A 15283-nucleotide genomic window follows, 5' to 3' on the forward strand; every position below is an offset into this window, starting at 1 on the left:
AAATTCCATAAATGTCAGTTCCAATGTGATTCAGTTCATAAGGAAAGACTGATGAGTGTAAATTTGGTCCTGTCACTCCAGATTTAAATGTTCAAACACTGAAGTATTTGCTTTTCCACATTTTAGCCTCATGTAGAGTTTGTGACCTAATTTGCGTTCAGTTGTGTGAAGACAGACAGTAGTTCTAGATTATGTATCTTCTATCACATTTATTGTTTGTCCTTTTTCTGCCTGTCCAGCTTTCAAGACTGAGGAGACATCCCCTGGAAGCAGTTTAAAATGCACAATTTGTGACTACACGGCGGACACTCTGATGGTCCTGCAACCCCACATCCTTACTCACCTGTCCCAAACAGGACTCCGGTGCAGTCAATGCCACTTCACCTTCCAAACTCCTCGAGATCTAGCAAAACACCAGGAGCTGCACAGACATGGAGGTTTGGATAGCAGATCTACTAACGAGAATCAAACTGAGTCCCACAGTGCCGCAAGTCCGGCAGATAATAAAAGCATTGAAGGAAGTCCAGTTCATCAAAACACTGAGCAAGATAGAGAAGAACAGGTGCAGGGAGCTAGCAAGGCTGAAGGAGGATCTGGAGTCAAAGCTGGCTTTTCTTACGGTAGAGTCAAGTCAGAGCCTTCCAGCCCTCGTTTGGCTTCTTCTCCAATCCAGAATCATATGACCCCAGCGTTTCCCATGCCACCCTTTCTGCCTCATGTGCCATTCTCACAGGATTTTCCTGCAGTCCCACAGGCTTCTGAAATATTGGCTAAAATGTCAGAGCTGGTCCATCGCAGGCTTCGTCATGGAGGCACCAGTTTCCCCCCGGTCATGTACGGTGCACTGGTTCCAAAAGGAGCAACATGCTTTGAATGCAACATTACGTTTAGTAACCTGGATAATTACTTAGTGCACAAGAAGCATTACTGTAACGGCCGCTGGCAGCACATGAGCAAATCTCACGAGTACAGCATTCTGGACAAATCTCCAGTCAGTCCTAAAACTGGGGGTGGTTTAGCAAACATGCTGAATGCTGGCCACACTTTTGAGGTTAAAGGACCTAGTCAGTTCACCACTTCTTTAGTTGAGGCTTTTGGTGCAGGAGGAAAAGCATCTGAGGAATTTCAAGTGAACGGTAAAAAATCATTGACTCCAGGCGATGCGGAGGAAAGTCCAAACGGCAACACTTTAGACCCGAAGAGTCTGAAAACGTCAGAGAACGAGCCAGACCACAATCGGACGACATGTGAGGCGTGCAAGATCACATTTAGTCGACATGAGAACTACATTGTGCACAAGCAGTACTACTGCGCTTCCCGTCATGAGCCGCCTGCAAAACGAGCAGCGACCAACAAACATGTTCAGAAATCATTTCGTACCCGAAAAAGAAGAAAAATGGCAAGTCCTGACCCAGTGGCATCTCAGTCCTACCCTATCAGTAGCTCCTATACATCCCAGGATACAGTAGAGAGCCTCAAGGATATGCTTAATCAACGCTACAACGTGATGCATGGTTTGGTTCCGAAGCATCCTGAAGCTTCCTTGACCGTAACAAAATCAGCTCTTGTCTCAAAGTGTAACGCAGTAGCTCAAGAGGAAGGTGATGCCCCGATAGATCTGAGTAAAAAATGCACAATGCAGTTTGGTAAAGTTTCAGGACTCATGGACTATCACGAATGCGCAATGTGTAAAATTAGTTTCAACAAAGTTGAGGACTACCTGAGCCACAAACAGAACTTCTGCCCAGGTGCTGTCCTGGAGAACAAAGCGCCGAACCTAATGGAAGAAGTTTCCAGAAATGCATCTGCCCCTGATGGTTTTAGTTTCAGTCTCAAGCATGCAGTTCAAAGTGTCAATACTTCTGCACCCGCTGAAAACCAACTGGCCCTAAAGGATGAACATGACGTGATGAATTCCGATAGCTATCCAGGTGGTGGCAAGAAAATCAGAGCAGATGAGCAGATCTGGCCATACTACGAGATTAAACCTGCTGACTACGCCACAGGGATTTTTGCTCCACAAAATGAGAGGAGGCAAAGCCCAAATGAGGGGACTGAAGGTGAAAAAGAGCAACCTATGCCAGATGGCAGCCATGTTGGCTCGGAAAATACGGACAACCCCAAAATAAAGTCTCTAAAATCGAGTCTCCGGGGTGATGACAAGCAGGGAAAGGAGCCTTGCAGCATGACAGCTTGTACCCTGGATCAAGAGATCTCCATGAAACCTAAAGAGAGCTTCTCTTCTTCACCAGCCTCCAACATGGAGGAGATCTCCAGCTTGAAAAGGAGTATGAATGGATCGGTCTCGCCGGCAGTTAATGGCAAATACTGCCGTCCCTGCGACATCCAGTTTAACAACCTGTCGAACTTTATAACACACAAAAAGTTTTATTGCTCAGCACACGCTACTGAGCACGTCAAATGAGAACTGTTGTATCTCGGCCGTTTACGACAGCAAGTGGACAATCAAATCAGGAGATTTTTCTCCCCTAGTGGTTTAATAGTAAATATAATTGTTGTGCGTGTGTTACTTTTGGATCTTTGTGACATATTTATTTTTTTTTATTATTTACTTATTTATTCATTTATTTAAACAAACAGAAAAACAATTCATGCACTGAACTAAACTTTACACTCTACAATTTTTGTTGCTTTGGTTGTAAACTCAGATCTTCGAATGCACAACGCGGCGGCGTTCAGAGTCCGAGACCAAAGACAACAAAGTGTGAGAAATTCCTGATTAAAATGTCTGAGTGAGCACTGCGACGACGCTCGTCTCAAAGCCACCAGTAGAAGGACAGCTAACTAACACAACAGCTATGTGTATTTGCTAGTGCCAGTGACAAAACATACACTAAATCATGCTAATGAACAGAAAATATATCCTTATTACCTCAGTCTCACTCTGAAGAAAAATTGACTAATTGATGGTGCAGGCAGAACGTAGTAATCTTCTTTAATCTTAGCAAAGATTGTATTGGGATCATCTTGTACCATGTGACAACTTATAATCTTAAAAGACGGCACGCAGTGTAAAACTGGCTTTATACAGATTTAAGATAAGAAAAATTCATTTTGACAAGATCATAAACCTCACAGCAAGGCTCCTCATTTAACCAGTTTGGGATTTTTTTTTGTAATTAATTGTTAAAGATGTTTTCCGAACAAAGAATGGCATAATTATAGACATTCAATAGATTCTAGTTTGTCTTCAATGTTTTTACAATTATTTACACTTCAGAATGTCCAGTTTTTCCAGATTACGTCTTGTTTATGCGGGGGGGAAAAAACGACTTGTACGTGATTGTTCTCTCTTTTTTGAAACTTGGATCCGGATGCAATACTTTTTAGAGACTGGATCATTAGCAGTATTACAAAACTGCTTGTTTGTTACCCTGGCCCCCAGGAATCATCTGTCATCTGAAATATTTCCTCGTCTCACTGAAGATGATGTGAAGAGGATTTACACTTGAAACATTAGACTGAATGTTATTTATTTATTCGTTTATTTCATCTTTAAATTAGGAAAATAATGTTGTCTCAGAAAAAAAAAAGTGTTGCTATGCATGTACCTGTAATGGAATGAAATTCCAGATGTTTGAACTTCTGATTTTATGTGGTATATCGATTAAATTTCTAATCTCAGGACTGGGCAAATGCATAACTTTTTTTTGTAATGTTTGTAAGACAGCAAGTGTTTGTGTGTGGTCATGATCACATACCACTAGTGACATTAGCTCCCCCTGGTGGTTCTCTTAAAGCTTTTCACCTGTACACTGGTGCTCAGAATTAGACCTTTTCAATCGGTCTAAGAGATGAATGATTTTCCTGTCATCAGTCTGATATAAACTGCTGTGTTTTTTTCCTCTGTTGTATAACCTTACACAGACTTTTAGTGCTTGAGGGCATCTCGGAGAGCTGAAATGGGTTTGATATCACCATTAAGTGAGGCAAGGGACCTCATGGCAAGCATAGCATCTGAATTTCTGGCTGCCACATCTCTCAACTGAGCCAAGATGATATTTGTCTCAGTCCCTAGGCCTCAGGCTCAACCATAGGAAGTGTGTGCTTTCTCCCTCTCGGAGAACCACCTTATTGGGGATACTTTGGTATTCAGCCACGATGCAGGCAAGTCTGCCACCCAGGCTCAGAGGGTGCTCGGCTCATGGTGGTAGCAGCCGAAGCTATTCCTTTGGGTCTGCTACACATGAGACCATTTCAACTCTGGCTTAGGAGCAGGGTTTTTCACCACCGTTTCCGCAAGGAGCGTCCCCATAGCATCAGCATTGAGTTCCTTCAAAAGCGCACTACAAATTCCAAAAGCCCTGAGTGTCTACTTTCATATGAGCTTCATATTAACCACCACTGTGGAGTGTGACATGACAAAGACATACAATGCTCAACATGGACACAACAAAAACACTGGAAAACTTGCTTACATTTTTAGGCCTGTGGGACATAGAGTACTATGAAGATATCATAATCTACCATAGTCTATAAAACCATACATCTTGCTCTTCTTCACTTACGTTCAGTAATTTAACCTTTTTAGAATGTTGCTTTTTAATTGTTTACTTTTTAGCACTTTCTACTGAACCACATACACTTTCAGTTTTTCATTCAAACCACAGCTGATGAATTGTCTGAAGATACTGAAGAGTCATTCAGATAAAAAAACATTAGTGTGTTAAGATGCTGTAGTTTACAAAGGCAGCAGAATATCATAACAAAACTCACTGTCATGTCTTCTTTCAGGTACAGTTTAAGTGCTATACATATATACATATATATATATATATATTAGCTCTGGAAAAAAATAAGAGACCACTGCAAAATATTCAGTTTCTTCTGTTTTTTTCTTACAGGTCATGTATTGGTGAGATGAACAGGAAACATGGCGAGCACATCACACGTACTTCACACACCTGCAACAAACCTGGAGCCAAAGTTGGTAGAGATGATTCTGTGTGTGTTTATAAGGAAATACCAATCCTCTAAAGGAAGTTTAGTTAGTAAATCAAGCTGCATTTTGCTCAAAAGAAAGTGTAAATTTCCTCTATGTCTAGAGTCCTGCCTTCTGCACACTCATAACCTCAATAATGACACTTGTGCAGCCAGCAGAGACAACACAACACACACCACAGTGTTAGATTAGTGTGATATCTACACCTAAGTTGCACTTCCTCCATCCGCTGCTTATATGTATCACTGATGTACACACACATACACACTCATGTAATCTAAGACATGACAGCTGAATAATGTAGTGTAGACTTTAAGACCGCTGTAATTTTAAATTCTACCAGGTCTTTAGGAGAATATTTCACACACACTCGAGTGTAACACGATTACTGCAGAGATCAGAACAGACAGGACATTAGATATGCAGAACAGTTCCAGAGGTGGTGGTTCATCGGAATGCGAATATGCAAATTGGGAGAAACCCCGAAATTCCTGGAACAAAAACAAGCAGGATCCTCAATGCTCAGGTGCAGTATACACACACACACACTCACACATACACACACACACGACACAGCTGTGCTTACAAATGATATGAGGATAGGTTTTATTACATATAAGCTACAGTGTAGCATTTGGGAAATTCTATTACAGCGTTGTAGAATTCTCCATCCTGATTGGTCAGAAGCTGTAGATTAGTATTCTACAGAAAAATGTAATCATTGTTCATAAGGTGAAGTTGTTTGTAAGATGTTTATTTAACATTTATGGAAGAAGTGTCAAGTTACAGCAGATGAGTTTTTTTTTTCTTCCAGGTTCATGTATTGGTGAGATGAACAGTTTTGTTTCATTTTTTTTGTGAACTGCTGACAATATTTCTCCTAAATTCAGAATATAACTATTGTTATTTAGAGTGTATATTTAAAGGAAATGACAACACATCAAAAATAACCCAAGATCATGCAGTATTTGCAGAGCTTTAATAACTCAAATAAAACAAAATGCAAATCATTTGTGAACAAATTGTGTAAATGCTTTGGCTAAATAACATTAAGAAATCAGTATTTGGTGGAATAACCCTGATCTGCATGTGTTTTAGCTCCATGATCTCCACCAGTTTCTCACATTGCTGTTGGGGAACTTTATACCACTCAAAAAAGCAAACAGTTCAGCTTTACTTGATGGTTTGTGACCATCCATCTTCCTCTTGATGACATTCCAGAGGTTTTCAATAGGGTTCACATCTGGAGATTGGGCAGTGGTCTCTTATTTTTTTCCAGAGCTGTATGTATACACACACACACACACACACACACACACATATATATATATATACACTACTCACAAAAAGTTAAGGATATTCGGCTTTCGGGTGAAATTTCAGGATGCACCTAAAATGCACTATAACTTTTACAGGTGAACTTAATTTGACCTTCTCTACACTTTTGAATGCACATGTCCAACTGTTCACTGGTGCTTGATCCATGAATCGACCAATAAATCTTCTGGTTCCATTAGAATTGGTATTTAAACAGTCCTCTTCATCATGCTGTTCACATTTTGACATTATGAGACCAAGACCACACCTAACAACTGATCAACAGAACCTCGCCATTGTGAGGCTTCAAACAGGATGTTCTCAGAGGGAAGTGGTCGGTGAGCTTAGAGTGTCACAGAGTGTTATCAGCAGGTTGCAACAGATATACAGAGAGACTGGAAGAGTCACAGAAAGGCATAGAAGTGGACGTCCTTTGGCCACATCCCACGTTAGTGACCGCTTCATTGTGAACAGTGCCTTGCGGAACCGAATGATGAATGCCACTCAACTCCAGGCACATTTAAGGGAGGTGAGAGGCACCCAAGTGTCACATCAGACCATTCAAAACCGTTTACATCAGCGTGGTCTGCATGCTAGACGACCTGCAAGGGTACCTGACCACACCACCAGGCACAGGCATCATCATTACGCTGGATGAGGGACCAGTGGGCCTCAGTGCTGTTCTGTTAGGTTTTATTACATATAAGCTACAGTGTAGCATTTGGGAAATTCTATTACAGCGTTGTAGAATTCTCCATCCTGATTGGTCAGAAGCTGTAGATTAGTATTCTACAGAAAAATGTAATCATTGTTCATAAGGTGAAGTTGTTTGTAAGATGTTTATTTAACATTTATGGAAGAAGTGTCAAGTTACAGCAGATGAGTTTAGATGTGTTTTCATGCTTTTCAGGTTTTGGAGTTCAGAAAAAAGTTTTTTTTCCCTAAGAAACCCATATGTGCAGGTGACTGGAGTACTCCTCAGTGCCACTTTTTATAGTGTTATGCTGAAAGACGATATGAAACATGATAGTTCACAGTAAAAATGCATGATTTTATTAAGTCTAAAAAGCTCCTCCTTAGCTCCTCCTTAGGACTCTGTGCAGACCAGTCAAGTTCATCCACACCAGACTCTGTCATCCATGTCTTTATGGACCTTGCTTTGTGCACTGGTGCACAGTCATGTTGGAAGAGGAAGGGGCCAGCTCCAAACTGTTCCCACAAAGTTGGGAGCATGGAATTGTCCAAAATGTCTTGGTATGCTGAAGCATTCAGAGTTCCTTTCACTGGAACTAAGGGGCCAAGCCCAGCTCCTGAAAAACAACCCCACACCATAATCCCCCCTCCACCAAACTTTACACTTGGCACAATGCAGTCAGACAAGTACTGTTCTCCTGGCAACCGCCAAACCCAGACTCGTCCATCAGATTGCCAGATGGAGAAGCGCGATTCGTCACTCCAGAGAACGCGTCTCCACTGCTCTAGAGTCCAGTGGCGGCGTGCTTTACACCACTGCATCCGACGCTTTGCATTGCACTTGGTGATGTATGGCTTGGATGCAGCTGCTCGGCCATGGAAACCCATTCCATGAAGCTCTCTGCGCACTGTTCTTGAGCTAATCTGAAGGCCACATGAAGTTTGGAGGTCTGTAGCGATTGACTCTGCAGAAAGTTGGCGACCTCTTTGCACTATGCGCCTCAGCATCCGCTGACCCCGCTCCGTCAGTTTACGTGGCCTACCACTTCGTGGCTGAGTTGCTGTCATTCCCAAACACTTCCACGTTCTTATAATACAGCTGACAGTTGACTGTGGAATATTTAGGAGCGAGGAAATTTCACGACTGGATTTGTTGCACAGGTGGCATCCTATCACAGTTCCACTCTGGAATTCACTGAGCTCCTGAGAGCGACCCATTCTTTCACAAATGTTTGTAAAAACAGTCTGCATGCCTAGGTGCTTGATTTTATACACCTGTGGCCATGGAAGTGATTGGAACACCTGATTCTGATTATTTGGATGGGTCAGCAAATACTTTTGGCAATATAGTGTAGCTTCATCTGGGTGACACCAGATATTGTGGTTCTAAACCATTTCCCTTCATTCAAGATGGCCAACACACTGCTACCACTGCTACCAAGGCAGACCAAAATCTAACACATTAATTCCGAACTCAGACACCAATAAAGGTCGGTCTTTTAGCTGCTTTGGTAGTCTTCGATTATGTGGAGCATCTGCAATTAAATTATGTAGAGCATCTGCAATACAATTTGTAACGTGTTCCATGTCAGTCAGAAACAAACCAAATACAGTAAGTGGTTTCTTCTGTAGTTTTAATCAGGAATTGATCCGCTGTGGTATCAGAGGAAGAAAACTATCGCTGTTGGTTTGCTTTATGTTGAGCCATAACACACATCACCGCCTCAGTGGTGATCATTTTCCTGTAACAGCATGGCCTGAAATTCATTCTCGATTCATATGAGAAGTTTAGTCTTGCATTCAAGTGCTCATGTGTACTGTTCCGCTATGACAGTAGTTTATATGATAAAATTATATAATAATTGATTATTATATGACAAAATTAATCTTCAACTTAAACTAGTTTTAAACACGCTTTTGTGATTTGAGCAAAAAAAAAAAAACTGCCCTGGTCATTTGAGTGACCCCAAATCTGCATCTCATCCTTCTTTAGCCTTGTAGAATCACACTTCCCTTTTGGTTCTGGTTCATTTCAAGGTTCTTCCTCATATCATCTAAGGGCATTTTTCCTTCACCACCATCACTCATCAGGGATAAATTATACATTTTTAATTTTAAACCTTTTTATTTTTTTCCCGAATTTTTAATAGGTCTGTAAGCTGCTTTATGACAATGTCTATTGTTAAAAACTCTAAAATTGAATAGAAAATCCAGTTAAGAAGTTACCCTTAAAGAGAGAGGTTGAGGAAATATAAAAGCGTTAAAGCTTGTACAGGGTCTTGTTCGGGGGTTTTATTTTCTTCTCACCCGGGACCTCCTGTCTTCTTTGGGACATTTTATATGTGCTACCATGTCTAAAAGTGTCTGTTGCAAACCCCCTGTAGGAGGTGATACAGCATGGAGCAGATGTTCCAGGTTGATGGCAGTGTGTGCAGCGCTGCTGTGTGTTCTCCTGCTGAGCGTCACTATACTGCAATCAGTGAAACTCAACAACATGACCGGAGAAAGAGACCAGTTGCAGATCAGGTATGACAACATGACCTCAGAGAGAGACCAGCTTCATGCTGAGAGAGATGAACTGCAGAAGATACAGAAGAAGTTGAGTAAGTAGTCACACATCCTCATCAAGATCCCTTACACAATAATCTCACAGTAATCTGTAGACTTTTTCTTGTATTTCATTTTCTTCCTATGGGAAAAGTTCTCCAAAGTCTTTTCTTTTTAACTTTGCAAATGTTGACCCAACAGCAAAGGAAGGATCGCTTTTCATAATGTTTCATAAGATATTAAATTTGTTTATTAGTTCATTCTAATAGTGTAATTAGTATGATGCTGCTGAAATAAGCTCCCTCTTCATTTGCCACTGTGACAATGTCGGCTCCCCCTAGCTGAGGTCAATATTTTATTTATAACCTATCCAAAGTTGAACCTACAATCTCCCATTGGTGACAAAGGAGCATGTTTTATACAAACGCTCCCAATCTTGCTAAAGTTGATGTTCTGTTCAATAAACATCGACCAAACTTGACAATGTCAGCAAAGTTTTTAATGAAGGAAATGTTAAATTGATGAGTAAAGTTGTTTTTGTTCTGGTGTCTACTTTGGTGGTTGTGTTGGCCCTAATTTTACAATGCTGCATCAACCTTGATGAAGTTGATATTTTCTTTAAATTCTCAGAAACATCGATCCATAGCTGACTTAGTGGTAAGCAAATGGTGATTAGTCTGCTGCCCCGGTCACCCCACTGTTTCAGTTTTGCTTAAGTCTGTCTGTTGTTTCTAATCTTCTGTATAGGTTTCGACCCCCAATTTATACATGCTACACTTAGTTTATTACAATAAAAAAAAAAACCTACACGCTGATAACACACACTCGTCGATGCACAATGTGACACTGGTTTTTGAGGAACTTTACATCTTCTTTCTTCATGCCCACAACACACACTGACACCTGCATGGCCATGCGTGCGAGGGTTTATTCATGGTGAAGACATAAAAACATGCTGTTAAAGCAATCTAGCAGCGTGACAATGGCAATTACATAGGGACTAAAATAATCTGCAAGTGTTGAAGTGAAACTGTGAAATGATTCACTTCTGACTTCTAAGACCAGAAAGAAGAACTTTAGACAAATAGACACTAATTATGAAGTGCTAGACAAAATGCTGGGAATGAATACTCAGTCTGTGTGAAATTAAACTTAACAGGGCTTTTCACACTTGAATTGTTAACCCTGGGTCATCCTAAACCCCGGATAAACGGAATCCTGTAGGCTTTATCGTCGTTCTAATCACCGTTTTTAACCCTGGGTAAAGAAACTTTTCACACCTGTAAATTAAAAGTGGTGTTAGCACAGGGTTAACCCCGCATTGCGGTGCTAAGTTTGTTCAGTGTGAAATGGAGCGGTGTTTGCTTGTTGCTCCTGGACGCTTGGAAACAGACAGCCAATCAGAATTTGAGCAGTGAGGCTCATGTCACGTCAGTAACAGGAAACGCAGTCGTGTAAACAGGTTGCCTGCAGTTCGTCCAATCAGTGGCAGTGACACTGCAAATATGCAGATAAGCGAATAAGCGGTGGTAGCTCAAGTGGTTAAGGCTCTGGGTCACTGACCGGAAGATCAGCATTCAAGTCCCAGCACCACCAAGCTGCCACTGTTTGGCCCTTGGGCAAAGGCCAAAGGCCCAAGGCCTCTAACCCACCATGTTCCAGGGGCACTGTATCATGACTGACCCTGCGCTCTGACCCCAACCCTCCAAGGATGGTATATGTGAAGAAAGAATTTCACTGTGCTGTAATGTATATTTGACAAATAAATACAAATTAAGAATGTTAACCCAGGGTTTAGGAATGTACAGTGTGAAACATCTGTTAATGAATACCCAGGATTAACAGTATAGTATGAGCAGTGTGAAACCTGATTACAGATAACCCAGGATTCCGTTTATTGTTTTTTTTTTCCGTCTTTTGACATTTTCGTACTTTTCTCTCACCGGCTGCTGTTTACACAACACGCATTTCCTGTTACTGATGTGCAATGAGCCTCGCTGCTCAATTTCTGATTGGCTGTCTGTTGCCAAGCGTCCAGCAGCAACAAGCAAACACCGCTCAGTTTTACACTGAACAAACTTAGTACAGCAATGCTGGGTTAACCCTGCAAATGCTGCGCTAACCCTGCTCTGGAGTAGGGTTTCATAACCCCAGATGAAAAGCAAATTACAAATTTCAAATTACAGGTGTGAAATGTTTCTTTACCCGCAGTTAAAAGCGGTGTTTAGAACGACGATAACCCGGGGTTAAGCGCAGTGTGAAAAGCCCTAATGTGTTAAATGAGGACGTATCAAGCCAATATTGTACTCAAGTAAAAAGTAAAAAAAAAAAAAAAGTTTATTAGTTTATTTTTAGTTCATTACAGACAAATTAGTGAAACCAATGCTTTTTCAGATGGAGGGAGATGGAGAAAGATGGAGGTAGATGAAGATAGATCGAGGAATAGAGGTAAATGTAGTTAGGTAGATGGAGTACATTATGGTACATTGGGGTAGATGGTTGTAAATGGCATTATATGGGGTTAAGTGGTGTAGATCGAGGGAGATAGCTTTAGCTGAGGATAGATGAACGAACGTAGATGGAGTCAAACTAAGTCAGATGGCGGTAGATGGAGATAGATGAAGACAGACAGGGATAGATGTAGTCAGACTAGAGTCAGAGTCAAATGGACGCTTATCCTCAATTTTCAGACTGCAGTCCAGGACTTTTCCATCTACAGACACACACAGCTGTAGCTTTAATAACGTTATGTAGCATGAGAAGAACTCAGATGAAAAACTGCCATGATTCTTGATGGTTTAAACAAAACATTAATCATGTGTAGCCCCAGCAGCAGAATCTTATTGCAGAGAGTCAGTAGTTTGTACACGCGGATGAATCTAATTTAGCATAAAACTTATGATCAGGCTGTGAGCTTTACAGAATCTGATGACAACCTGGTTCCGAAAAATAGACCAGAAATTCTAACTGAATTTCATCTGTTCAGTCGATGACTGGGATAGCATTAATCACCTGTCATTGACACAGTAAGCTGGCTGACAAATAATGAAGGATCGTTATGAGCGGAAATCTGACTAATGAGAGGACAGATTACTGACCTGTGACATGTGTGAAACAATTTTACTGTGTGAATGGGAATCAAGCTGAGCAGAAAATGCAATGTTGTAACAATTTAAGTTCCCCATTTCTTTACAAAGCACAAATTTAAAGGTCTCTAAAACACCCAAGACAATAGAGAAAATCAAAAATGAGGCTTGTTTCTGTCTATAATTGCCCTCTGCAGATTATACCATCCAGCAGCATCTGAGATATTTTGTCACAAAGCACACGCGCTGGAACGAGGCTAGACAGGAATGCAGATCGAAAGGAGCCGACCTTGTGATCATCAACAGCCAAGAAGAACAGGTCATCATTCTCGTCTTTTAGTGATATTCAAACTTTTCCACGTCAGTTTAATTCCTTATGTATCATCCTGTTGCTGTTACAGGAGTTCCTCAGTCAGATGTTTAGTGGTGAGGCTTGGATTGGTCTCAGTGACAGTGCTGAAGAGGGGAAGTGGATGTGGGTGGATGGCACAAAAATGACCACAGGGTAAATGCTCACCATCTTGTTTTATTCTTCATCTGATCTTATTTTCAGCTTTACTTTATGTTTAAAGTAAATATGATGTTCTGACTCTGCATGTTTCCAGGTTCTGGTGGCAAGGAGAACCTAATGACTACGAGCAAAAGGAGGACTGCGCTGCAACTGGCAGCAGACATGCTAAAGCCAAAGTTACGACATGGGCTGATTATTCCTGTGAAACTGAATTAAATGCAATTTGTGAAATGGAGGCAAAATGATTAGAGCAGAAATCTGTTTTAACTAAAAAAAAAATATGTGTATTTTGTTAATCTGTTTCTTATCCAGGGTCAAAGTCATGGTTTATGCCATATTCAGATAGTTTTGTAAAAATGTTGCAGGGCAGTGATGATTTTTTTTAAAGGAAATAATCTGAAATCAATATAATCAAATGTAGTCAAATGCAGTATAATCTGCAAAAAAATGAAAGGAAAGAAGAAGAAAAGGGGAATAATGGCAATGCCAGGAAATTAGAAAACTGTTTCACATGTTAGGACAGATTAAGTAAATGTGCAAGATGTAGGTGAGATGGATATTTCTTTGAGACCTGGAAACCCTGTTTTTCCCTGGATTAAACCCTGTGGTTGGGGTGTGTCCCTTAAATCCCTTGGATTAAACCCTGTTTAATCCAACATCAATTATAATTTTAAAGAGTCAAAATTATTCCACAGGTATTCTGACCAGTCAGGTTTCCTGTATCATCATCATGCATTACCTTATTATTTATATGCTTTTTGCTTGGTTATCTTACTAAATGATGAACTGATATTACTCAATAGAGAGATCTGGTCTAACTACTGTATATCATCTGATTTTAAACTTTTTCGCAGAAGCCAAAAAAAAATGGAATTTGCAGTTGTTTGGTTATGTTCATGTTGATGATTGAATGTCTTTGTCATGTCCCACTCCACAGTGGAGGTTAATATGAAGCTCATATAAAAGTAGACACTCAGGACTTTAAGAATTTGTAGTGTTTCAGAAGTATTTCTGTTTTTCCCTATCCTACTAGTATATGGCGTCAAATTCGCACCATAAGTATCATACTCGTAAGAAAAAAATACACGTGAATCACAGAATTGAACACAAAATTTTAAAAAATAATACAAACAAACAAACAAACAAAAAAAAAATTAAAAACAAACTTCTATTTACTGTTCTTACTTTACTGCTTGTTGTCTCTGCTACTTTTTGCTCGTTATTTAATTTTCTGTTTATTCACCGTTCACTTTTGTTCTTCTTTCCAAGTTGCTAGTTTCCATTCCAGTAAAAGTCTCCATTGGTCCACTGCTCCTCGAGGAAGAAAGCAATGTCATCCACACCTGAACAAAACACCTGGGACATTTCAGAACCATTTTAGACATACTGTATTACAACTGATTCATTGGACAGTTAATACTAACGTATACATTGATATCGATTACATGTAGTAGTGCGGAATCACAGATCTTCTCACTTGCTCAAGACAGGTTCAAACAGTAACAGTGTCGCATGTCAGTGACGTCACTTTGCTGATTGGCTAGAGAAGGGCAGTAGGTTGAGAAGCAGTGGACCAATGGAGACTTTTATCCCTGCCCCCTAATCTGCATTAAACTCCAGTTGTGATTTTTGGAATAACAAACTAGCAACTTGGAAAGAAGAACACAGAAAAGTGAACCACGAATAAAGAGAAAATTAAATAACGAGCAAAAAGTCGCAGAAAGAACAAGCATCCGAGTAATTCCTAGTATTTCAAGTTCTTTTTGTTTGTTTGTTCGTTTTATTTTTAAATTTTGTGTTAAATTCTGTGATTTGCGTGTATTTTTACGAGTACGATACTTATGGTGCGAATTTTACGCCATATGCTACGGGCAATATATGAATTGAAATTTAGAACAAAAATGTTTTTTCCACACAAATGTTTTTTCTTCAATGTAAATGGTTATATTAAACCATTTCTGCTCCTTGTGATGCCCCAATTGCTTGTTCGTAAGAATTTTGAAGGTATCAGTATCTTCAACTACTAAAATTCTGTGTAAGGTTATCCAACAGAGGGAAAAACACACATCTCACATTAAAAGCCAATGTTATAATCTGTCAGAGACAGGAAGTAGAGAATCCATATGCAGAGTTTAAAAGAAGGTGGAGCAATACATCCAAATCAGG

The 15283-nt window shown here is 40.3% G+C and overlaps 2 protein-coding genes across 2 annotated transcripts in view; both read left to right on the forward strand.

Annotated features, from left to right (window-relative positions):
• Nucleotides 1–3560, forward strand: part of zfpm2b (zinc finger protein, FOG family member 2b) — a 42104-nt gene extending 38544 nt beyond the window's left edge. Inside the window, exon 8 of the mRNA XM_058404531.1 lies at nucleotides 240–3560. Within this exon, the coding sequence (XP_058260514.1) occupies nucleotides 240–2425 (2186 nt within the window). The 3' untranslated portion in view covers nucleotides 2426–3560. The remainder of the gene's footprint in view (nucleotides 1–239) is intronic.
• Nucleotides 3561–5208: 1648 nt separating this feature from the next.
• LOC131362501 (CD209 antigen-like protein C) lies at nucleotides 5209–14803 on the forward strand. The gene is made up of 5 exons (XM_058404516.1): nucleotides 5209–5489; nucleotides 9358–9576; nucleotides 12804–12925; nucleotides 13008–13111; nucleotides 13212–14803. The coding sequence occupies exons 1-5, from the start codon at nucleotides 5384–5386 to the stop codon at nucleotides 13360–13362; spliced, it is 702 nt and encodes a 233-aa protein (XP_058260499.1). The 5' UTR covers nucleotides 5209–5383; the 3' UTR covers nucleotides 13363–14803.
• The last annotated feature ends 480 nt before the right edge of the window (nucleotides 14804–15283 follow it).

Source organism: Hemibagrus wyckioides, linkage group LG12 (genome assembly GCF_019097595.1).
Source record: "Hemibagrus wyckioides isolate EC202008001 linkage group LG12, SWU_Hwy_1.0, whole genome shotgun sequence".
NCBI lineage: Eukaryota > Metazoa > Chordata > Actinopteri > Siluriformes > Bagridae > Hemibagrus > Hemibagrus wyckioides.